At 41.5% G+C, this 26819-nt stretch overlaps 1 protein-coding gene across 1 annotated transcript; it reads right to left on the reverse strand.

Moving 5' to 3' along the window:
• Window positions 1-1068: 1068 nt before the first annotated feature.
• On the reverse strand, window positions 1069-10566 carry LOC108709182 (mitochondrial import inner membrane translocase subunit Tim22-like). The gene is made up of 4 exons (XM_018248802.2): window positions 10233-10566; window positions 8995-9191; window positions 4339-4411; window positions 1069-2724 (listed from the first exon to the last, which is right to left on the reverse strand). The coding sequence occupies exons 1-4, from the start codon at window positions 10489-10491 to the stop codon at window positions 2648-2650; spliced, it is 606 nt and encodes a 201-aa protein (XP_018104291.1). The 5' UTR covers window positions 10492-10566; the 3' UTR covers window positions 1069-2647.
• Window positions 10567-26819: the final 16253 nt, after the last annotated feature.

Genomic DNA, 26819 nt, shown 5'->3' on the forward strand with positions numbered 1-26819 from the left:
GCACAGGTACATTATTTTGAACCTATACCTGCAACAGGCAACTAACCTTCCAACCCGGGGGATACGAGAAACTGTTAGTGACATCACGCCGGTGCCAAATCTTCCCATGAAAATTTAAAAACAGGAAGACCTACAAGGGTGGGAGGGATCAAGCCTGGACCTTTGTTGGGTACCCACCCAGGAGAACTGCAGACTGACGCACAGCCAAGGAACTGGGGACTTTTTGCCTGAAACCAGACCACTTTGCAGGTATTTAGCGGGTACTTTACTCACCCCGACGCAGAACTGTAACTCCTGGATCACTGAGCTGCCAGACTGAACCACCAGAGACACCAACATTCATTTTTAAAGTTACATTTTGCGAAAATGGTAAAAAACTGAAAGCAATTAAAAAAAGTCTTTGTTTCTGGGGAACATTCAGAAAACAAGTGAACTGAAAAAAGTGTTTGGAAGGTGAACGGCCCCTTTAATAAGTATTAACCATGTCCTTAGACAGCCAGTCGGAAGGTTAAGTAGTAAATTATATGGGGGATAAAGGAGGAACCTTTCCTCAAGATTGTGTGTTGTGTTACATTGGAGATGACTCTGGTGTTGCTGGTTTTCTCTCACCACATTTGCCCCTAATCAGACTATGAAAATCACACGCAATTGACTGTGTTTATCCCACTCATTGTGCCACTGGTATTTGGGGCGATGGCTTCATATCAGTGATCCCCAACCAGTAACTCGCGAGTAACATGTTCCTCCCCAACCCCTTGGATGTTGCTCCCAGTGGCCTCAAAACCATATTTACTATTTTTAAATTCCAGACTTGGAGGCAAGTTTTAGTTGTATAAAAACCAGGTGCACTGCCAAACAGAGCCTCAATGTAGATTCACAATCCACATAGGGGCTACTAAATGGCCAATCACTGCCCTTATTTGGCACCCCAAGAACATTTTTCATGCTAGTGTTGCTCCCCAACTCCTTTTACTTCTGAATGTTGCTCACGGGTTCTAAAGGTTGGGGATCCCTGCTTTATAGAAATAGTGTTTGGGGGATTTACTATTCACTGGGCAGAGCAGTTGCAAAAAATAAAGTTCCGCCTACAACTGCAGGACTTGTTCCTTTCTCGCAGCGAGTGCAGTAAAGCGTTGCTGTTCTCTTGTTTATGTGCAATGCCCTGTACTAGAGTTGTGTGTCCCACCGTTACTGGAATATACGTGTTCTGCCCTGAACCCTGGGTTATGTGTAATATATAATGTGGCTCTACAGATACCACTGAGATCTGCTACACAACTCTGTATTTATACAATCATGTGATTTGTGCGAGTCAATTCCATGTTCCCTATTTCCATCAATGATGGTCCCAACCTTACAGACTCTAAAGTAGGGATGCTCTGAATCCAGGATTCGGTTCGAGATTCGGCCTTTTTCAGCAGCATCAGCCGAATCTTTCTGCCTGGCCGAACTGAATCCTTATTTACATATGCAAATTATGGGTGGGGATTGAAATCAAGTGACTTTTTATCACAAAACAAGGAAGTAAAAAAGTTTTCCCCTTCCCACCCCTAATTTGCATATGCAAAGAATTCGGGGGGGTTCAGCCAAATAGTGGATTCTGTGCATCCCTAATCTTAAGTGAACCTCTAAAGAACCTGCAAGGAACTGCACGGCAGAAGGGTTACCAAACAAATTATCTTAAAATAAACCATCAACTTACCAAAGAAAAAAAAAAAAGTAATTTATAATTTTCAGAATACAAGACTTGGTAAGATAATAAATATCTCTTGACGATAAAGTTACTACAGGTTTAACAGATGAGACATATCTGGGCTTCATTATAAACATTTTTGTTGGCAATTAGACCGTCTTCATTGGGTCCAAAGAAGGAGTTGCCCGGGACCAATAAGGGTGGTGGCAGAAGGGGAGATTGGTTGCCTAGCGACAAATCTGCACTACTGCGAGCAACTAATCTCCCCAAAATGCTTTCCTGCTGGTAAGAATGTGAATCACCGGTGGGATGGAATACATATCGATTCAGAATTCCGAAGTCGCCTGGATTCCTCATGAGGCAACTTCGGAAAACTAATCGATTAGTATGCCACCCCGCCGGAAAGAATGTGAATCGCCAGCAGAATGGCATTTTGGGGAGATTAGTCGCCCTCAGTAGAGAAGATTTGTTGCTGGGCGACTAATCTCCCCGTCTGGGCAGAATGTGGAGAGAAACAATAAAGTAGCCCATATTCACCAACATATCGAATATTAACAATGGAGACAATGGCCTCTCGGGATATTCTATTCACTAGGCAGAGATGGTCACAGTGACACTTTATATCAGTGACGTCAGACTTGTGATCCTTTAGTTAAAGGGCGGCGAGATGGATAGTCCCCAACTGTCTTTTGTCTTCACATCCCCATTTTACAGGTCTCCATTTCTGATCTGTCTGTCCAGTCCAACTTGAGTTCTCAGCCCATCTAGGTCTTCGCTTGGAACTGGACAGACATTGCAGAAATGGAGACCTGTAAAATGGAGATGTTAACTCAAAACCGACACTTGATCAAACAAGACTGATTTCCACGTCCGTTGTTTCTTGGAACTGCGGAAACGGCTTCAGTGAGTTCGATCAGGAATGGAGGAGTGGTGCCATCTAGTGGTCGGCTGCGGTTATCGCAGATAATAATCTATGACGGCAGAGAATGCAGCAAAACCTCCGCAGCCAAGTACTCCCGCTTTCAGACCGGCTGTGGAGGGAGGAGAGAGTAAAGAATTATACAGGGTATTTTACATGAGGGAATCTCTAGACACACACAACACTTGCACCATTTATAATTAGAATTACAGTTTGTGACTATGCAACACAAATTAATCAGCAGGTCTTATTATGGGAAATGATAACCATAAAAATAAGCAACTTTAAAACTGGTCTTCATTTTTTCTACTTTTTTAAAATTCTATTCTGTCTCTCTTCAAAGTATATATCCAGTTGTTCGTGTCCAGCAACCTAAAAGCAGACCAATTGTACAGTCGATTTGTATTACGTTATATTGTCTTTCCCTTGAGTAAATCTCCAATGTAGCACTCGCCCAGTCAATTGATTGGATTAGTGTGGCTAGAGTTGTTTATTAATCTAGAGAAACAATATTTAGTATCATCTCAAACGTGAGACCAATAGATACAGATGGCTGGAACATTAAAGGGCATTTTTACTTTCCTTAATGAAAAAAGAAACCTATCTCCAATAGACTTTAATTAAAAAATATGTACCTTTTTATAAGAAACCTGACTGTATGCAGTGAAATTCTCCCTTCATTTACTGCTGTGGATAGGAATTGTCAGACGGTCCCTAACTGCTCTGCAGGGAAACAATCATACTTATGAACAGCAGGGGGAGCCCCCGCCTTACTTCCCAGCCATGCAGAACTCAAGCAGCTTTGTTTGTTTCCCTGTAGAGCAGTCAGCGACTGTGTAGAGATTTGTATTGGATTTTATTTTTGGCTGTACATCCCCTTTACGGTTTCCAACTCCAGCTGCAGGGACAAAGATCATGGAGCCAGATTTAAACAGATAAACTGGGATTCTATTTGGAGGATTATTTTGCTGCAGCCACTGGTTCTGCAGAGTTGGAGAAAGTTTGTATTAAACAATACAAAAACTATAAAATCCACATTAGATTACATGACAACACAGGACCCAGTGCAGTCTGTATATTCTGATTATTAATCAGTCTTGTTGTATCGGCTTCTGGCAGATATTATTTGACTTGTGCTGTTTTGATCATTTATGACGATCCCTAAGCAGCACAGACCACACTGAGCATGTGCACAGTCTTGGTCTTGCAAAGATGTATAATCCCCAGTGGCCAACTTTGAAAGCATAAATCATTTGTTTGATTAGGCTTGTGGTGCAGTAAATTCATGTTTATGTTTAGTATACAAAATACAGCATTTCTAGCCTTATTCTATTTAAGACTTTACTTCTCCTTTAAAGCTGCCATTGATGTGCAAAGAGATTTTATTCTTTATATGATGACTGCTCGTTCTTTTCACTCTAAATCTACCAGAATAAATGAAGTAGGAAACATAAATCAGATGATGTTCTGGACATAAATTGACAGACATCAATGGTACAAAAGTTATGTCTGACAAATAGAAGTGACAGTCACAAATTGATATTGTCAGAAAGGCAATACATGCAGAGAAATTATCATTAGCCGACAGAAATCTTTTAACCAAACCGATTGCCACGGTACAAAAAATGTCGGGAAAATCATACGTTCTTTTTGCACGAGATTGTATCTGTGTGTCTCCGGCCAGCTTTGGACCGACTGTCAGTTATAAAGAAAAGAGTGCACTTACCTCGGAAGCCAATAGCTCCGCCAGTGATACACCCACTCATCACGCTGTTTTTCCAGTCGGATTTTCCTCGATACTTGGGGATAAAAAGGAAACTCCATTACTGGAGCCCAGCGGGGGGGGGAACATTTATGGCTGTGCCCTATTTTATTCTAGCAAACAATTCAGCAGATGGCATTCACTGAAGCCAAAGCAATTGTAGAACATAAAATAAGTACCTGATCTCTATTTACACTCAAATCCAAAACATGAGGCAAATCAGCCGTCACTACCTGAGGTTTTCAACAAAAGCCAGAATGTGTTGCCCAGCTGCAGGCAGAGCTGAAAGTAAAGATTGCGTGGGCTTCACTTAGTTGCCAAAGGCAGGTGACTGGCACACAGTGTGGGGGTGCAGATTGCAACGAAAAGCTCACAATTACTCACTGTGCAGAACTTGATGGCAACTGCCACTTAATTGTCAGCTGCCTGGGATCTTTCATCTCACCAACATCTTATTCTAATTCTGTTCTGAATTAATGAAGATTATTAACCATTTCATCACTTTGTCCCTTTGCAAATCACTAAGCATTTCTGTTTAAATGGGTATCCGATGGTATTCGTATGTGTGGGGCCACAGAGGTCTCACAAGGTGCCAGGAGTGAGAATTGGGTCCAATTCGGAGCTTAAGATTCAGTGGTATAACTCAATTGCACCCCCACTTAATGGTTTAAAAATTAGTGGTGAGCACGACTTTCCCTTGTTTGTTCTAGTTCTACAGGAGCAGTGACCAGCTCCATGTTGTAGCTCCCACCCTTCCCAGCTATAGTCAGGTGATCCCACTGGTGTCTAATAAAAGGGCAGCCAAGTTTGGGAGTTTTACTTTGAAAGCAGCAAGTAAGTTGCAGGTAAAACTTAGTCCCTGTGTAAAATGTATAATGAAGCAATAGAATTCTTAATGAATCAGATAAAATTGAGTGTAGGACTGGCCAGATATGGGATAAGTGTGACGTAGTTGTTCAGCTTAAATATATTGTAATATATGGACAAACAATCCCTGTGTTGTTTAAAGGGTAAGGCATTTTTCAGTAGCAGTAGCACAAAATGTCTCTGTCTTAAATATATTGATAATGGGTTGAGTGCAGAGGAATCTTGTGTTTGTCTATATAAAGAGAGAGGGAGCAGATTCTGTAACTGCCGGAGGGGTCAGGTAATGAACATAAGTAACAAAACGACTGGAGGGAAAGTGAAAACATGTTGGGACCCAGGGGACATTCAACATCCTAACTTATATTTCCTTCATTTGCAATATTACAGGTTAATTGAGGAATTCTTCTAGCAGAATAGTAAAGAGAGTAGAGCAGTGGTTCCCAAATTCTGGGGTACAGATTAGTTGCGGGGGGGGGTCACCCTTAATGCCAGATCAGGTGAGAATTGGGGAAAACGGCCATTGGATCTCCTGGATACACCTGAAAGCTCAGTGTGACTGGCAGTTAAAGGGGTTATTCATCTTGCAAAACTTTTTTTAGTTTTCAGATTGTTCCTCAGAAATAAAGACTTCAATTACTTTCCATTATTTATTTTTTACTGTTTTTCCAAAATCTAAGTGTAAAGTTGAACGTTGGTGTCTCTGGTGTTTGAGTCTGGCAGCTCAGTAATTCAGGTGCAGATTCTGAACTGTTACAATTTTATAACAATTAGTTGATCCATTTCTCAGCAGCATCTCTGGAGTATCAGTAACTATTGTATCAAGTCTAACAGCTGCCTGTAATGAAACTCAGTGATTCTGCTCAGCAGGGACAAAGATAACAAATGTATCAACTAAATGTATCAATTTAGAACACTTTACAGGGTCGGCGACCCCCCCCACCAAAGCTGCTTAAGAAGGTGAAAAATTACACTTTACACTTCAGTATTAGAAAAATGGTGACACATAGAAAATAGAAAGTAATTGGAAATCGTCGTTATTTCTGGTGATCTGTCTGAAAACAATTAGTTGCTTGAAGGTGAACAACCTCTTTAAAGTGACATTTAGGATGACTATTTGCTCTCTTAGATATTCCTGAGACCATGGCCGATATAATAATAATATTTTTCTATAGTTGTACTTATTTCATAAGTTAAGGGGGCCCTGACAAAAGATTGGACATTCAAGGGGGACTTGAACTGGAAATGGTTGGAATCCACCAGTGAAGGGAGACAGGGTGTCAGCTCACTTTCCAAGGTGCTGCTCCCACATAACAGACAGCTAGCCCAACCACTTAAGGGCAGGGGCATATGGGCAAATTTAGGGAGATTTAGTCGCCTGGCGACTAATCGCCTATTCTGCGTGGCAACAGTCGCCCCGAACTGCCTTCCCCCTGCTATAATGAGAAAACGCCAGTGACAATGCACTCGCGGCGCTTTGATTTCCGAAGTCGCCTGAAGTTTCCTCGTAAGACAACTATACCAGGCAGAAGGCAGTTCGGGGAGATTGTCGCCCCGCAGGAGAGGCGATTAGTCGCCAGGCAACTAAATCTCCCCGAATCTGCCCGTGTGCCCCTGCCCTAAAGGGATCAGCTTTATCACTTCTAATTCATCTATTCGGACACTTTTCTATTTTCTTCCAGTCCGATATGCTGCCCATATTCAGCCCAATATTAACCACTTATTGCCCCCTCCAGATATTGTCAATAGCTTATAGGCCTGTGTATATGGACCAATCAGAAGGCCTAAATGACTGATATCTCTAGCCACTGTATGGGGTATATATATCGGGCAGATTGCTTAGACCCACGAGGGTCAGTTTAATGAATATAAGATATTAAATTACAGCTGAAGAATAATTAGACCTTGGAACAAGCTCTGCAATTGCTGTACCGCTGCAGCTTGAACTTAGCCTGTCTGAATGGCAAAATTCCTCTTTAACTCATCCATGCTAGAACGAACGCTCTATTTATGGGACAGGTTCCATACTGTTTGTTATAAACGAATGTAGGGAGAATGGCGGTGCTTTAGTGGTTGCAGAACCATATTTCCCAGCATTCCTCTATCTGCCCAACTGATGTAGGGTTTTCATTTTGGCATCCGGAGTACCCCAGCTTTCCTATACGTCAGCCAAGATGTACTGTCCCCAACTTCCAACCACTGCAGTGGATTGTGGGATCTGTAACTAGCTAGTCTATGGGGAGTATTCATTAACATGGGAGACAAATCTCTCGGGGTGATGTTGCCCATAGCAACCAATTAGCAATTAGATTTGAACAGTTGCCTACAAGTTAGAAAACAAAAGCAAATATCTGATTGGTTGCTATAGGAAACATCATTGACAATGTTTTTATCCAATGTTAAGAAATACACCCCTGAGTCAGGACAACACAACAGCCCCATCCATTGAGCTTTTGGAACTTTTCTTTGGAATAAAATCAAGGATTGTCCTTAATCTAAACAGTAAATGCAATGATCTCACCATACTGGGTTTTTCTGAGTTATAGAAGGATTGTTCCCCCATCAGATCAATAATGGCTCCCCCCCAGTCATATTTATGGGGTTGTTCACCTTTAAGATAACCGTTAGTATGATGTAGAGAGGGATATTCTGCGACAATCTGCAATTGGTTTTCATTTTTTTTTATTATTTAAGGTTTTGGGGTATTAAGCTTTTTACTCAGCAACTTTGTATTTTAAACAATCTGGTAACTAGGGTCAGAATTCCCCTAGCAACCATGCATTGATTTAAATAAGAGACTGGAAAATGAATCGGAGAGGGACTGAATAGAAAGATGAGAAATAAAAAGTAACAATAATAATATATTTGTAGCCTTACGGAGTGCTTGCTTTATAGAAGGGGTCAGTGACGCCCATTTGAAAGCTGCAAAGAGTCAGAAGAAAAAGGCCAATAACTATAAAACAATAAATAATGAAAACCAATTGTAGAAAAGTTACCTTAAAGTGATACTGATGTTAAAAGACTTCTTTTTAAAATATGAATGTATATTAAAAGTTACCTATAGGTCAAATTTTTTTTGTGGAGAGGTTTGATTTTGTAAATAATTTTTAGTTGATGTTCCTAAACCTGTTTTTGCCAACCTGACTGTCCCATCTCAGTCAGTTTCAGTTTCTAATGCTAACGGACTCCTGCTGCACAAATATGGCAGCCCCCTCATAGACGATCACGGGGAGTCAGATGGGTAATGTAAAAGCTTTGAGCAGAAACTTTATGGCAAAATTCAAAGTAGCAAACAAAGCGAATAATATGATAGGTGTAAAAATGTTTTAATTTCTGGTGTCAGTGGGGCTCATTTATCAACACTGGGCAAATTTGCCCATGGGCTGTTACCTATAGCAACCAATCCGATTGCTGCATTCATTATTCTTCTTGCAGCTGCCGTTAAAAAGCGAATCACGGATTGGTTTCTATAGGTAACAGCCCATGGGCAAATTTGCCCAGTGTTGATAAATGAGCTCCTGTATCTCTTTAAAGGTGAACCACCCCTTAAATACATATATGGAAATGAATGTTGGGATCCATCGGACCTTCAGGAACAAGATATGAGATTAGATGAGATTGTAGGATGGAAAGAGGCTGAACTGATGGAAGAAGAAATCAAAACATAATAAAAAGTGACCCGTTTCTGAGACAGAACCAATATGTGAGTCAGTGCAGAGAGTTGGATCAGAGTAATAATACAAATATCCCACTTACTGATTCCACCAGGCACTCGGTGCAGGAGAACATGGCACCCACAATGGCAAAGTTCTTGGCATAAGACATTCCTCGCTGGCCCATATCTCTCAGCACCTCTTTAGCAGTCGGCGTGCGCAACGGGTCCTTGGGATCAAACCCAACGTTGGTATCAATGCCGGCTGTGAATACACCAAATGCTCCTCCCAGCACAAACCCTGACAGGAGGGGAAAGTAGACAGATTATTATTTAGTTATTCACATCTGTCCCTGCTCCAGTGAAGCTTACAGTCTACGGACCCCTATCTCATTCACTAAGGGAGACAATTGTGTTTGGTTTTTGGGAGGAACCTCAGTCAGACACAAGGAGAACATACAAACCCCTCTGTGCGGAAATGAATGGGGTAGTTCAGCCTAATCACCGAATGAGAGGAGCCCAGTAAAGCAGTGAATCACATATACGCGGCAGTAATGCTATAAACTGGATGCTATTTATATAGGAATAATCAGTAAAAATGTTGCATGATTGCAGTGTTAAGTATAGGGAAAAACCATAAAAACATAGGAAGGCCGGTATTTTTTTCTAGAAAATGGTGACAACCCTAAGTACAAGTGTACGGGGCCTTGACAGCACTGAAGTCGCGTCGCCTCTCCTGAAGTCCCGAACAGACCAAGTCCTGAAGCAGCGAAAAGACCCAAAGTCATGAGGAGCTGAAGTTCAATTCTACTGAACACCAATGTGTGTGTTGTAAACAGCCTGATGTGTGTGTGAAGTTAAATAGCTGAATTATACTCAACTTGCGCTGTGAAAAGTAAATCTGGTTTGTTATGGAAAACCCAATACAAATGTTGAAATAAAAAAACTTTTATGAAGGGCCCAGACGCCACGGTTTTAAAAAATGTTGTTGTACGGGGCCCCGTGATTTCTAATGGCGACCCTGGGAATAATCAGGAGAGGCCACTGGTCACTTTATGACTAAGGACAGAGATCAACTGCCACATTTATCTGCCACATTTATCTGCCACATTTATCTGCCACATTTATCTGCCGCCGGATCAGCAACGTCACATCATGTCCCCCAGTGTGAGAAAGTGAGAGAAACTGACAGTCTGTACAATTCAAGCTCTTCTCATTCCCTCTCACCTTGTCTACTGCCAAACTGACTTGAGCTGAACTACAACTCCCGGCACCCCGTGCAGACAACTCCCGGCACCCCGTGCAGACAACTCCCAGCACCCAGTGTCCCTTTCATACTCACCCCCCACACAAGCCAGGGCCGCCTTGAAGCCGCAGCTCTCCATGACCCTTTCCATTATTTTCTGTTCTTCTGGTTTAATAGGGGTGGGGATTCCGCCGAGGCCTCCCGGGATCAGCTCCACCGGTCTCCTCTTGTCCCCCACCAGGTGCTGCATGATGAGGCTGTAGTGTAACGTGCCGTCCCCGGGCCCGGGCGGAGTAACGTTGCTCCCCATGCCTGGGGTCAGAAAGGAGCTTTCGGCTCCGCCGGGCGCCGCCATGACACACGAGTGACTCCTTGGCGCGTGCGCAGTTCACTCTGACCGTGTCACTGGAGCCGCAAGGTGTAATTCTTACTGGGAGTACGGTGTCCTTTTGAGGACATGCTTCCGAAGTCTATTAGAGCGCCTTGCTCTTTTTCTGCTTTACAGTCGCCTGATTCGATATAAACAGTTTCGTCTACAGATTTTATTACATTAAACCTCTGGCCTGTGTCACCTTGTTCTGTTTTCCCTCCGCTCTTGTCTTGTCCTTCCTCTGTTATTATTCAGCGACCCTTATTGTTTTCATGTAATTATCTCCCCTCCCCCCATTCATTCCTCCTGTCATAATATAATTCTATATAATAATATCTCTGTCAGTCTCTTTCTGTAGCAGCGGCTTCAGTCCTCCCCCTGTGCCCCACTCCCAGTGGACTCTCCCTGCCCTCCCTCCCTCCAGGTCTGTGAAAATGAAAAGAATCTGTGATATTTCAGCTACACAGAGGCCCCCACAGACCCACTAAATAGTGACCTTCTATATACCTCCCAACTGTCCCTTTTACGGAGGGACTGTCCCTCTTTTGACAGCTCAACCCGCAGTCCCTCATTTGTACTGGAAAGTCCCTCTTTTCTCTGCACTGAACAGCCAGAAAAAGAAACAAAGTTTCTCACTTAATTGGCTTTTAGCAGAGAGCCCAGAACAGCTAACAGGTGCAAATAAGATACTTTGTAACAATTTTGAGACACAAAAACACAGTTTAGATAAGGAGAAATATTTTCAAACTTTCATAACCTGCCAAATTTTGTAAAACAAACGTGGTAATTAGGGGGTGTGGCCACATAAAGGGGTGTGGTCAAAAAATTGGAAAAAAAATTTTTGCCCCTCTTTTTACTTCCAAAATGTTGGGAGGTATGACTATGGCAACTTTACAGCAGCCGCACAGATGTCTGGGCCTTCCTCTTGCCCAATTCTATCAATTCTCCCTACACTCCTGCCCAATTATCACTGGCCAATTGCCAAATACTCCTTACACTCCTCACTATTCACCCTGTCATACTGCCAGTTTTCTCAGCTCTCCTGCCCAGTTCTCCTCGCACTCTCCCTGCTTTCCTGCCAAATTCTCCCCCTATACTGCTCAATTTACTCCGCATTCCTGCCCAATTCTCCCCACACTCCTGTCCAATTCCCACTGTACTTCTATCAATTCATATTACACTTCTGCCCAACCCCCACTGCGCACCTGCCCAATTCTCCACATGCTCCTGCCAAATTCTCACTGCCCTCCTTGCCAGTTCTCTGACATTCTGCCTAATTCTTACTGCGCTTCTACCCAATTCTCACTTCCCACCCTCATAACTCTTCCTGACCTCCTCCCCAATTCTCACTGCCATTCTGCCCAATTCCCCGTGTTCCTGCCCAATTCTCATTACACTCTCCCTACATTTCTGCCCAATTCTCATTACACTCTCCCTACATTTCTGCCCAATTCTCATTACACTCTCCCTACATTTCTGCCCAATTCTCATTACACTCTCCCTACATTTCTGCCCAATTCTCATTACACTCTCCCTACATTTCTGCCCAATTCTCATTACACTCTCCCTACATTTCTGCCCAATTCTCATTACACTCTCCCTACATTTCTGCCCAATTCTCATTACACTCTCCCTACATTTCTGCCCAATTCTCATTACACTCTCCCTACATTTCTGCCCAATTCTCATTACACTCTCCCTACATTTCTGCCCAATTCTCATTACACTCTCCCTACATTTCTGCCCAATTCTCATTACACTCTCCCTACATTTCTGCCCAATTCTCATTACACTCTCCCTACATTTCTGCCCAATTCTCATTACACTCTCCCTACATTTCTGCCCAATTCTCATTACACTCTCCCTACATTTCTGCCCAATTCTCTCTGCCCTCCTGCACAGTCCTCACTGCTCTGTCTAATGTCCTGCTCAATTCTCGCAGTGCTCTCCCCGCTCTCCTGCCCAATTTACCCCACTTCTCCCTGCGCTCCTGCCCACACACTATATTAAAAACTCACTCCGAGTCCTAACTGTAGTTAAGCTCACACTGTTGGACATTTATACAAGGGAAAGGTTTACAACAAATGCTCTGTAAGGCTACAAATGTATTGTTATTGCTTCTTTTTATTACTCATCTTTCTATTCAGGCCTCTCCTATTCATATTCCAGTCTCTTATTCAGTGCATGGTTGCTAGGGGAATTGGACCCTTTCATCCAGATGGCTGAAATTACAAACCGGAGAGCTGCTGAATAAAAAGCTAAATAAGTCAAAAACCACAAATAATAAAAAATGAAAACCAATTGCAAATTGTCTCAGAATATCACTCTTTACATTATACTAACAGTTATCTCAAAGGTGAACAACCCCTATGGGTAGAGTTGCCACCAGGCCGGTAAACAGTGGCGTAACTACCGGGGGAGCAGGGGGTGCGATTGGGCCAGAGCCTGCACCCCCTCAGGGCCCCCCGGCAGCTCACACGCCACTGAGTTCTTTGGTAAGTGCGGCCGTTTCCGGGCGTACGGAGGGGGCGGGGCTCGGCTGCACGTCCTGCGCCAGGGCCCGCCCCCTCTAGTTACGTTACTGCCGGTAAACATAATGGCTGATCCCAATGTTATTAATAGGGAAAAAAGATAACTTTGTAGGAAGGGCGGTATTTTTTTCCAGAAGAGGTGGCAACTCTATCTATGGGAGGGGACAGGTGTGGCCTATTTATTTAGGATACTTAAAAGAATTGGGTTTAAAAGGTGCCAAACCCCTGTGTGACATGTGAGACATTACCCTGAGCAGTGACAAGAAATAATCTCCTCACAACGCCGAGAGGATCATTAGCTGACATTTCTCTATAAATATAAACTCAGAACTCCTTTAAGTGAAAGAGTTAAAACCCCAAGCACAAAACTGTAACAGAGACAGTCCAAGGACATGTGGGGGCGCAAGCTGTAACCATGGCAAAAAACTACAGTCCCCAGTACAGATAGTCCGCTAACGGGAAATGTAGTTCCCAAGGACTGTGACACTGCTTTCTATCCTGGTTTCGGAACTACGTTTCCCAGCATGCCAAGCTCCTGGGTTTGCGTGTAAGCGACAAGAGGGAGGGTAATTTGCATCCAGCCTGCGCCCTCTTGTGGCACGAAGTGTGTAGTGCATGCTGGGTACCTGTAATCTGCAGGAGGAGAGACGGCTGCGTGGCCGGGGGAGCGAGGTAAGAGCAGGACACGAGTGGGTGGGAAGCTTCAGTGTTGCTTGTTGGGGTTTTCTATAAGGGGAGTGGGGGTTATACGATTGTACTTAGTGTTCTACTTATGTACCTCTGTCTGTCTGGGATGAGCACAAGTATTCAGTGGGACCCTCATCTACATTGGCTCTTATTTGGGCTAAATATTCGTCTATATTATACTTTATTAGTATTTATTACTGTATATTAGTCTTTATTAGTTTATATTAGTCTTTATTAGTATATTTTACTGTATATTAGTCTTTAGTGTATATTAGTATTTATTAGCGTATATTAGTGTATCTTACTGTATATTAGTATATATTAGCGTATATTAGCGTATAATAGTCTATAATAACGTATATTAGCCTATAATAGTGTATATTACCATATATTAGTGTATTTTAGCGTATAATAGTGTATATTACTGTATATTAGTGTATATTAGTATATATATTAGTGTATATTAGTGTATATTAGTATTTATTAGTATATATTAGTGGATATTAGTATATATTAGTATATATTAGTGTATATTAGTGTATATTAATATTTATTACTGTATATTAGTCTATATTAGTGTATATTAGTATTTATTACTGTATATTAGTCTATATTAATATTTATTACTGTATATTAGTATATATTAGTGTATATTAGTATGTATTTGTATATATTAGTGTGTATTAGTGTATATTAGTATTTATTACTGTATATTAGTCTATATTAGTGTATATTAGTATTTATTAGTGTATATTAGTATTTATTACTGTATATTAGTATTTATTAGTGTATATTAGTATTTATTAGCGTATAATAGCGTATATTAGTGTATATTACTGTATATTAGTATATATATTAGTATATATATTAGTGTACATTAGTGTATATTAGTGTATATTAGTGTATATATATATATATACATACAGTCATGTGAAAAAGTTTGGGATTTTAATTCTTTGGAGTTTTGTTTATCATTGGCGGAGCTTTCAAAGTAGCAACTTCCTTTTAATATATAATATGTTTTATGGAAACAGTAGTATTTCAGCAGTGACATAAAGTTTATTGGATTAACAGAAAATATACAATATGCTTCATAACTAAATTAGGCAGGTGCATAAATTTGGGCACCGCAACAGAGATATTACATCAATACTTAGTTACAAATGTAACAGCCTCTAGACGCCTCCTATAGCCTTTGATGAGTGTCTGGATTCTGGATGTGGCTATTTGTAACCATTGGTCCATATAAAATCTCTCCAGTTCAGTTAAATTTGATGGCTGCCGAGCATGGACAGTCTGCTTCAAATCATCCCATAGATTTTCCATGATATTCAAGTCGGGGGACTCCAGAATATTGTACTTGTCCCTCTGCATAAATGTCTTTGTAGATTTCCAAGTGAGTTTAGGGTCATTGTCTTGTTGGAATATCCGACCCCTGCAGTGTAACTTCAACTTTGTGACTGATGCTTGAACATTATCCTGAAGAATTTGTTGATATTGGGTTGAATTCATCCGACCCTCGACTTTAACAAGGGCCCCAGTAGTCCCTGAACTAGTCACACAGCCCCTGAACTAGCCACACAGCCCCTGAACTAGCCACACAGCCCCTGAACTAGCCACACAGCCCCACAGCATGATGGGACCTCCACCAAATGTGACAGTCGGTAGCAGGTGTTTTTCTTGGAATGCCGTGTTCTTCTTCCGCCATGCAAAGCGCTTTTTGTTATGACCAAATAATTAAATTTTTGTCTTATCAGTCCAAAGGACTTTGTTCCAAAATGACTGTGTCTTGTCTAAATGAGCTTTTCCATACAACAAGCGACTGTGTTTGAGTGAGTGCAGAAAGGGCTTCTTTCTCATCCCCCTGCCATACACATGTTCTTTGTGCAAATTGTGCTGAATTGTAGAACGATGTACAGATACACCTGCATCTGCAGCAAGATGTTCTTGCAGGTCTTTGGAGATGATCTTTGGGTTGTCTGTAACATTCTCACAATCCTCTGCATATGCCGCTCCTGTATTTTTCTTGGCCTGTCAGACCTGGGTTTTACAGCAACTGTGCCTGTGGCCTTCCATTTCCTCATTACATTCCTTACAGTTGTAACTGACAGTTTAAACCTCTGAGATGCTTTTTGTAGCCTTCCCCTAAACCATGATACTGAACAATCTTTGTTTTCAGATCTTTTGAGAGTTGCTTTGAGGATCCCCTGCTGTCACTCTTCAGAGGAGAGTCAAACAGAAGCACAACTTGCAATTGGTCACCTTAAATACCTTTTCTCATGATTGGACACACCTGCCTATGAAGTTCAAGGCTTAACAAGCTAATCCAACCAATTTGGTGTTGCCAGTAATCAGTATTGAGCAGTTACATGCATTCAAATTTTTGCACAGCCAGTTTTTCATATTTGATTAATTCCATACAACTGAATACTGCTTCACTAAAAATCTCTGTTCAGAAAACACCTCAGTACTCAGATGTTCCTGGGAAATGAAAGACATATCACTGTTATCTTTTTTTGTTGAAAGTGGAGTCAATTATTAAGCAGGCTGAGAGGGGTTCCCAAACTTTTTCATATGACTGTATATATATATATACACACAGGATCAGCTGCTCTCCCATCTCTCTGCTCCCCTGCCAGTTTTCCTTTCTTGTATTGACATCTTTCAAGGTAAGACAACATTAAAGGGCCGCTATGTAGCTGTAATAATGTTATGCAGCTATTGAGAAGGAAAATATGTTATTATTAATTTTATCATTGTCCGTCACTCCCACATTCATGAGTTATTGATCCACAGTAGATTTTTTTTTCCTAACATATATCACTTTAATCTATTTGACTTTTCTGTACTTCTGCAAATCTAATAATAACACAGGCCTAGTAACACAGGCTCAGTAATCCTTTCTGGAAGTTTTTCCACTGTCTCCTCCATCTTGCCCCACCCTGACACTGTGGTTCAACCATTCCTCACTAGTGCTGAACGTATGAAATGTGTTTTCTTTTGTACATAAAATTTAAATTAAAGGGAAACGATGAGCTGCAGATCAGCCTTCAAAGATATAAAGAGGTTTAAGAAAGGAAAGGGAGTAATAAGCTTTGTAGCTTTTTTGCTTTTATGCGTTGCTCTGTTGTAACACATACTTAACTTATAAAAACATTAAAACAGTGTGAATTTATTTTCAGCTGGGTATAGGCATTACATCTTTTAGCAGTAAAGATCTGTGTCTCTAAAGATGCCCCAGTAGCTCCCCACCTTCTTTTCTGCTGATTCACTGCACATGCTCTGTGCTGCTGTCACTTACTGAGCTTAGGGAGCCACTCACAATATACAGTACACATAGAATAGAAATGTCACAATATAAGGCTGATTAGTAATTAATACACATAATTACTACATGGCAGCACAGAAACCAGTGCAATTAGCATCAGAATTGAATAATCAGCAAACCTGTAGCATCAGCTTATATTACAGCCAGGGAAGCTCATTTTCTGCTGGATAATTAGTGACGAGCCCTAAGCTTAGCTTCTCAACAGCCAATCAGAGCCCACTGAGCATGTGAGTGTCACAGACACTTTCCAAGATGGTGACCCCCTGTGACAAGTTTGAAGTCCTGGATCATTGCTGCTATTGACAAGCTGAAACTTTAGCCTCGTGCAATAAGTTCACTATATGAAATATGCCATTTTTAGCCATATTAATTTTTAGGGTTTAGTTCTCCTTTAAAATGTAATCTGCACTCCATTGCTCACAAAAGTATAATAACATCCAGAATAGGCAAACATTAAACGGAGCAGAGATGGTCCTTAGAAAAGCCCTGCACCGACCAATCAAAAATAGTTTCCAAGGACAGGAATCTGTTGATTCCACATGTCAGGGTTGCACACTGGTGCTATAAGAGAAACAGAAAAGTCTTGTTTACTACACAGAAACAATGTCACGTTCGGGACTCTAAATCCAGAACCAGTGCTGGGCTCCCTGGTCTCGGCTCCTGCTTCCGCCTTTAACAGCCGCCTTTCACTTTGGGAGGAGCCCTTGGCTAATTGGATGCCGCCGGGTCTTATTAAGAGAGGAGTAAAGCTACAGCTTCTGGACAAGCAAAGGGTCACCATCGTCTCACCAAGGATACCGGATGAAAGAACACAACTTGGAAGACAGAACAGACAACTCAGCGTGGAACAGGCAGGCCCGGTCAGCACAAGCGAAGGTAGAATAGTCCAGAATCAGGATTGGAGAGCGGAGAATAGTCAGACAGACAAGGATCAGCTTGGAGAGGTCAGAATAAACAGGCAGGCAAGGTCAGGATACAGAGTTCAGAATAGTCAGGCAAGGCAAGGGTCAATAACCAGAGGATCAATAGGAATCACATAGGAAAAGCACCAGGAACAAACTAATTGAACCTAACAACGGGCAATGTGTTCATTTCAAAAGCCCCTTTAAATACCTTTGAATTTCGCGGCGTTGCATGATGACGTCATCACGACGGCGCATAAATCCGGAAGCGTGCAGCCGTGCGCACCATGGGGAACCGGCGCTGGAAGGGATCAGATGCATGCGGCGGGCATCCCCACATGCCAACGAGTGGACCACTAGACCACCAGGGGAACTAGTCGTTACAAACAGTTCTAGATAAATGGTATAAATATACATAAATAGTAAGTTATTGCAATAAAAATGTATTATATGTTTAGCATGTCTTCAGGATCCAATAAGCTTCTCCCCTTTCATCTTCAGGGGTAGGATAATGAATGAGGAGGCTTAGACCAAATTGCATATATAAATATACATTTAGGGGCAGATTTATCAAGGGTCGAAGTGAATTAGAGGGAATTTTCGAAGTAAAAAAATTTGAAATTCAAAGAAATTTTTTGGATACTTCGACCATCGAATAGGATACTACGACTTCGAATTTACTTCGACTTCGATTCGAAGTAAAAAGCGTTTGAATATTCGACCATTCGATAATCGAAGTACTGTCTCTTTAAAAAAACTTCAACTTCAATACTTTGCCAAATTAAACCTGCCGAAGTGCTATGTTAGCCTATGGGGACCTTCTACAACATTTTTCTAAGTCTTTACACATCGAATAAAAATCCTTCGAAATTACTGTTAGGGGGTTATTTAAGTTTTTTTTTTTACTATAAAATCAGAATTTTTTGTGAAAAAAAATAAAATGTTTTGAGATTTATTAAACGCAGAGGCTGCAAAAAGTCAGAATCCGAAAATACTCCATCTTCAACCTGGCGAGGTCATGTAGAAGTAGGGATGCACCGAATCCTTCTGCCCGGCCGAACCGAATCCGAAAATAGGGGCAGGGAGGGAAATCGCGTGACTTTTTGTCACAAAACAAGGAAGTAACAAATTTTTCCCCTTCCCACCCCTGGATTCGGTTTGGTATTCGGACAAATCTTTAATTTAGGATTCGGGGGTTCGGCTGAATCCAAAATAGTGGATTTGGTGCATCCCTATGTAGAAGTCAAAGGCAGATGTCCTATTTGCAATTTGAAGATATTATTGTCTGCGATGGGGTTCATATGATAATCCGAATATTTCTGGCTTTTCCACCAATTTCAGATTTTTTGTGCGACAATCTGAAAAAGTCACGGTTTTCGTGCGACAATCCGAAAAAGTTTTTCCCAATCCAATTTTTTTGCGTTTTTTTTTATTGATAGATAAGGGCAAATCATGGATTCTAGTTTGTCAGACTTTTTATTATTTAAAACATCAGAAAAATTCTGATTTTGATAAATAACCCCCTTTAAGTAGCCACCTTGGCATGACATCTAGCCACATACTTATTGATAATTGATAATATTTGTTTTTTGAAATTAATGGGCAGACAGACAAAACACCTCCTGTTAACCCTAATTAATGTTATTGTTGTTTTTTGTATTTATTTTTGTTTTACAGTATTGTTGTATCGCCCATGCTATAAATACTGTGTTTTAATGTACAGGACTGTGTATAGAACTATATAAAAAACAATCTACGTACATGAGCAGCAGTTGGGAGCCATCAGTTAGGGCACTTCACTGCCAATAAATAAACAGAAAGCAGCCAAGGACTTAATCTGTTCCTCTCCACCTCATAGGTTTTATAAATAGATATGAGTGTAATTTAAAGGAATGAAACACGGCACAGACACACCATTAAATGAACTGACAGTTGCAGATGAATACCAAACATGCCAGTGCTCACATACACATGCAACATTAGCGGGACCCACGGTGGTACTAGAACATTTCAGTGTCTAAATAAACCGCCGTATACCGACAAGGCAAGTTTACAGGACCTTTTGGCCCTACAGTCCCTAATGCAGCCCAGACAAGTACAAAAAAAAAGATAAAATATATTTTCCCAACATAAACTTTATTTTTAGACAGTTTAACAAAATATCAAACTTTACATCAAATGGCATGTCAGAGCAAAGGGCCAAGTATGGGCAATGGGCCAGAGCCTGCAGAGCAACAGTTTTAAAGGGTATGTAAAGGCAAAAAAATAAATAAGTTTCCAACTCCAGCTGCAGGGACAAAGATCAAGCAGCTTTGTTTGTTTCCCTGTAGAGCAGTCAGCGACTGTGTAGAGATTTGTATTGGGTTTTATTTTTGCCTTTATATCCCCTTTACTGTTTCCAACTCCAGCTGCTCCAGGGACAAAGATCATGAAGAGAGAATTAAACAGATAATATGGGATTCTATTTGGAGGATTATTTTGCTGCAGCCACTGGCTCTGCAGAGTTGGAGAAAGTTTGTATTAAACAATACAAAAACTATAAAATCCACATTAGATTACATGACAACACAGGACCCAGTGCAGTCTGTATATTCTGATTATTAATCAGTCTTGTGTATCGGCTTCTGGCAGATATTATTTGACATGGGGCTCTCCACCAATGAGGCGAGTTGAGGCACTCGCCCCTGTTTGCCAGGGGCATCAAAAATGGCTCTCCTGGTAACTAAGAGCCAAATTCTGCTTTTCAACCTTGAAATTTGGCTCTTCTAGTGCAGAGAGCGCAATTGTGTTCTCTGCAGTAGCGACGTGGCCCACCCCGACCCCTCCTGTGCAACGTGGACCACCCCGACCCCCTCGGGCACTAAAGAGGTGAGTGCCGTGGAGAGATATGGGGACAGCAAAAGGAAGGTCACCTCAGGTGGCAAAATTACCAGGATCGCCCCTGTATTTGACTTGTGCTGTTTTGATCATTTATGACGATTCCTAAGCAGCCCAGACCACACTGAGCATGTGCACAGTCTTGGTCTTGCAAAGATGTGTAACAAAGTTACAAGATGGTGACCCTCTGAGGCCAACTTTGAAAGCATAAATCATTTGTTTGATTAGGCTTGTGGTGCAGTAAGTTCATGTTTATGTTTAGTTTACAAAATACAGCATTTTTAGCATTATTCTATTTTAGACTTTCCCCTTTAGGGTAAGGGCACACTTGGCGATTCGGGGAGATTTCGTCGCCTGGCGACTAATCGACTCTTCTTTTGGGGCGACTAATCTCCCCCGAACGCCTTCCCTCTGTCTTGCGCCAGCTATAATGAAAAGTCGCCTGCTGCATGGCACATGCTGCGCTTTGACTTCCGAAGTCGCCCAAAGTTTCGACTGTTAATTCAGTCAGGATGTAAATATGTGGTGTATTACTATACAGACTACTTTAGGGTAAGGGCACACCTGGCGATTCATGGAGATTTAGTCGTCTGGTGACTAATCGCCTCTTCTTTGGGGCGACTAAATCTCCCCGAATCGCCGTGGCACTAAGCAAATATGGAGCACATTTTATTGAAAGTGATTTTACGTGCACTTGGGGCGTAAATGAACCTTCGTGTCTTTCCATAAGTCACCCATCATTCTGCTTCTGTCATTGCTGAAATTATAGGAGATTCACAGAAATTGTCTCCTTTACCCACAGCCCTGGGCCATGGAATGTTGGCTGGAAATGATTTCTGCCAGAATCATGAGCAAAGCGTCTCAGCTGATACTTTCTAAAGTCAGTTTAGGTGACAGATGTTGCCCCAATAGCTCTTTCCACAAGAAAACATCAAATCTCCTTTTTTCTGCAGTCATCATTGGGTGATCTCTCATAGCCAACTTCCATAAAATATACAACATGTACATAAAGTCCTGTGGATAAATACTGATTAGAGAGCAAGTTTCCAGCATTGTGCTTATTTAGGCAGCCATTCACTCACCAGACCTACACCTTAGCCGATGGGCTGAGCAGTGACATACTCTACCAGTTCCCATACTTATGCACGCACAACTTGTGTTCCATTTATTGGGGCCAACAGAGAAATGATTGGAACTTAGAAAACAGCTATTAGGACCAGGTAGTACAGGCCTAAGTAGACCCTGGTGAACAGGCTGAATCAATGAATACATTGCAATATAAAGTATTGCTGCCCTGCACTGGTAAAACTTGTGTGTTTGCTTCAGAAACACACAGCTTTGAATGGCTGCCCCCATGGCTACACAGCAGCTTGTTTATATAAACTATAGTAGTACTTATCTGTTATCTACTGTGTATCCTGTGCTTGAATGGCTGCCCCCATGGCTACACAGCAGCTTGTTTATATAAACTATAGTAGTACTTATCTGTTATCTACTGCATATCCTGTGCTTGAATGGCTGCCCCCATGGATACAGAGCAGCTTATTTATATAAACTATAGTAGTACTTATCAGTTATCTACTGTGTATCCTGTGCTTGAATGGCTGCCCCCATGGCTACACAGCAGCTTGTTTATATAAACTATAGTAGTACTTATCTGTTATCTACTGTGTATCCTGTGCTTTAATGACTGCCCCCATGGCTACACAGCAGCTTGTTTATATATAAACTATAGTAGTACTTATCTGTTATCTACTGTGTATCCTGTGCTTGAATGGCTGCCCCCATGGCTACACAGCAGCTTGTTTATATAAAATATAGTAGTACTTATCTGTTATCTACTGTGTATCCTGTGCTTGAATGGCTGCCCCCATGGCTACACAGCAGCTTGTTTATATAAACTATAGTAGTACTTATCTGTTATCTACTGTGTATCCTGTGCTTGAATGACTGCCCCCATGGCTACACAGCAGCTTGTTTATATAAACTATAGTAGTACTTATCTGTTATCTACTGTGTATCCTGTGCTTGAATGGCTGCCCCCATGGCTACACAGCAGCTTGTTTATATAAACTATAGTAGTACTTATCTGTTATCTACTGTGTATCCTGTGCTTGAATGACTGCCCCCATGGCTACACAGCAGACTGCAGATGTTCCCATTGCACAGGACAAGGGTGTCACTAGGTGTCGCACCCATCGCAACACTTCGCCAGGTGAAAATTCGCAGGAACATCGATAATCTTCTAGAGAGCAAAGTTTTGTCCTTGCCGATGGACGTCGGAGAATTTTCACTATTCAACTTTTCAATTCTGCCTTGCACAAATTCGTTAGAGGTCTTCGCTCAGGCTAATTTGCATACGGTGGGAATGGACGTCTTTCTGTTACATGTTGCATCTAATACATTACATTTACACTGATAACTCCACAAGCCAAGGGAACCTTAACAAAGTCATTAGAGTTGTTATAATGCCCTACACATGAGCCCACTGTATAGTTTATGTTCCATATGTTAGAAAATGTATGGGGGAACCCGGTTACACAAAAAAAACCTTTTTAGGACTTTTGCAGCCAATCACACTGAAAAAAGGAAAAAACGCCAGTGTTTTTAGAACTTAGAAGTTTTTCCACTCACAAAATATGATGTAAATAACTGGGGATTGAGGAGGATCTATGCACTCCATTGCACTTCACCTGGTCTGAGCTAGCGAAATTCATCCGCATTTTAGTGAATTTGTGGAGTAACATCCATTCGCCAGAGTGAAAAGTCGCCTGACAATAGAGTGCGAATCAACGCTAGCGTCCATGTCTTTCGCTAGCGAAGTGACGCCTGCGCCCATTAGTGAATCGGCTGCCGTCGGTAATACTGGCGAATTGTCACCAGCGTTTGCTACTTTGTCATTTCGTAAATCTGCCCCATCAATTCTTCCTTGTCAGTGAGCATAAAGTTCAGATTCAGTAAATTGTAGGCCCTGTGTTGGTTTTTGCTTTAAGCCTAAGTAGAACCAGTGGCACTTTAGCCGGGCAGGGAACTTTGCTACAAATCTTTTTAAATTACGGACATGGCCACGACCCACGACTTTGTCTAATTCGGAGTCTCTGTACAAAGTACCCAGGGAAAACTGTTGAAATACAGTGTTTATTCATTAGCACCATTCTGCTCTTTTTGTACTGATGTTTATCAGTCCTTCCAGGCACAATGAGAATTATCAGCCGTGTCCTTCCTGTAATCTACAGCGTAAAACCCAAGCGTATGGTAAATAGTCACTATCACAACCTGATCAGATCTGTAATGTGTTTAAGTAGGCAGACCCGTGTGTGGATCAGTATGATCTCACCTCCAGTGCTTCATGCCAATATTTCAGGGTAAATGTCATTATGATAGAAAAGAACAATGTTGTATTGGATGTTTAATTCTGGTCTGTTTCTATTCAGTTGCTGGCAGGATAGGTGTACATTTCATTCTTTATGCAGGGTAGAATGCGGGCCACTGTATTTGCTTCATTGGTAATAGATTCATGTTTTAAAGGAGATGGAAAGGTTAGAAGTAAGTAAGCTTTATCAGAAAGGTCTATATAAATACACCAGTAACCCCTCAAAGTAATGCTGCTCTGAGTCCTCTGTCAAAAGAAACAGCACATTTCTTTCCTTCTATTGTGTACTCATGGGCTTCTGTATCAGACTTCCTGTTTTCAGCTTAAACCTCCAGGGCTAGGGCTTGAGCATGCTCAGTTTGCTTCTCTTCCCCTCCCTGCTGTAATCTGAGCCCAGAGCTATGAGTGAGCAGGGAGAGAATCAGGCAGGAAGTGATGTCACAACAAGCTAATGTGGCAGCTGTTATCCTAAACAAACAGAGAGCTTCTAGAGCTGTTTACTCGGGTATGGTAAAGCATTCTGCAGAATAAATATAGTGTTTGCACCATTGTGGCTAATCTATTGGCAATAAAATCTCTGTAGCTTTCCTTCTTCTTTAAGAACGAATAAGTAGGGAAAACGAGTCTACAAGCCATCATCAGTGCAATCAGTGTGCATGACTACATTCCATAGTAGACGGAGTGGATTAATTATACATTTTGCAGATTAATGTGTTAACTTAAAAAATAATTTAAAAGAAGTAAAGGTACAGTAATTGGCAAGTTGGCAAGTTTTAGTGCACGTTACCCATTGCTGACACTCATTGTTCTGGGGTACTGTTTGCTGAGCTCCATGCCACCATCTCCTTGTGGTCTTCCAGGTATCCCCCGCAGGACTGGATTTGTGGAAAGGCCTAGGGGCTGCAGAATCTTAGGGGATCGGCATGCCACCCAACCGCACCCGCATTGATTTGGAAGCACTGGGAATTCGCAGGAGATACAATCGTTTTTAATATTTCCTGTACACCAATCCCCAGACTCAGGGGAAATTGTTAGGATGAAGTAGTTTAATATCAAACTATTCACTGTACAAATCTCAAAAACTGAAGTGCTAGAGCATTGCTACGGCTCAGGTTATTTTTAAAGCAGTGACTTTGTAATCTTTTATATTTCAGTTCTCTCGAATGTGGCTAGTAACTATAGCAGGTGTCACTAAGGGACATTATTTTTGGACAGAAAATTTAAAAAACTTGAAGTGGGATGAAGCTTGGAAGATTGTAATTTCAGACTCGTATGGCATGCATACAGAACTGAGCCCTTGCTGGATCCATATCTACTGAGGCTCATTCAGGTATCAATCAGACTGGTTGGTGAGACCAATTTGACCAGCCATTAAAGGGGACCCGTCACCCAAAAAAATTATTCAAAATCCTATTTTATCAGATTAGTCAAGGACAATGAACTTTAATTACACTATATAAATTATTTGAATCTTGTTTCCTTCAGTCTGGGATTTCAAAATCATAGCAAGCAGGCAGGAGCCATTTTGTGGACACTGTTATTAAAGACAAGACTTGTATCATCTCAGAATCTTGTTTGTGCACCAGAATGGGGGACTTGATGTCCATCCCCATGTCCTGGCCACACAGTTATATGGTAAAGAGAACTGGGGGAATGTGAGGAGAGCAGTGACATCTAAAAAGTGCTGAATTGAAAGTGAAAGTAATTGCCTGCCCCGCCTCTATGCCACGGGCATAGAGGAGGGGCAGACAATATTTGATTGACAGCTGAGATTTTTAAATGAGCTTACAACAGCTATGAATGCTTAAATAAAAAATAGAAATTGGATTTCATGTTTAATTTGAAAAGGACTTTTATTATACAGATTTTGTGTCTGGGTGACAGGTCCACTTTAAGATGTGAACGTATGTTGTGTCTTTTGTTGGTTCTTCTTCTCAATCCAACCGCCTTTTTAAGACAGCCGAGATGTAGGTGATATCAAAGGCTCTTCTTTGTAAATCCATCATAGAAAAACTCAACGTGCCCTCCACAAACAAATGTCAGGGCAACAGGTGATCATAAATGCTTGTAATTCTTCCGAATAAAACCATGTAAGGAACAACAACATCATACCTACTAACGGTGGTTCTTCATGATGAAACCCCTGAACTTCCGTGGCCATTAGGCTCATGATACCCAAGAGTAAAACTCATATGGTCACAATAAATGAATCAGATCACTAAAGGAGTTGGCAGCTGACCACATACTGTATACACTATACAATTATGTAACCAGTAAGTTAAATGCGTTGTTTGAGATTACCGCTGTATACAGTGGGCCCGGGTGCACACGCCCCAGACCTTCAGAAAGGGGAGCAAATACCGGGAAACTTTAAAAGAGGCTGACACAAGCCTGGACCCACAGGCTACGGCCTATGACTAAGTGTCCCTGGTAGAGACGAAACGCATCAGGCCTTAGTTCTTCATTATGGAGAATAAAATGTAAGCTTTTTTAACCCTTTTACAAATCTGACTCCGGCTTCACTACATCGTGGGTCCAGGCTTGTTCCACATACTGAATACACTGGTGGGTGCCATCTGTCTAAAGGCAGGGCAGGAGGGTAAATGATTTGTTTT

The sequence above is a fragment of the Xenopus laevis genome, chromosome 2S (assembly GCF_017654675.1).
Source record: "Xenopus laevis strain J_2021 chromosome 2S, Xenopus_laevis_v10.1, whole genome shotgun sequence".
Classification (NCBI taxonomy): Eukaryota; Metazoa; Chordata; class Amphibia; order Anura; family Pipidae; genus Xenopus; species Xenopus laevis.

Excerpts from the sequence above, each read along its gene's own strand:
- LOC108709182 (XM_018248802.2), bottom strand. The coding sequence starts at position 10,491 with ATGGCGGCGCCCGGCGGAGCCGAAAGCTCCTTTCTGACCCCAGGCATG. Across the intron at positions 4,412-8,994 it reads CCGAGTGCCTGGTGGAATCA|TATCGAGGAAAATCCGACTG; the intron begins GTAAGTGGGATA and ends TTTATCCCCAAG. Across the intron at positions 2,725-4,338 it reads CGGAGCTATTGGCTTCCGAG|CCGGTCTGAAAGCGGGAGTA; the intron begins GTAAGTGCACTC and ends CTCCCTCCACAG.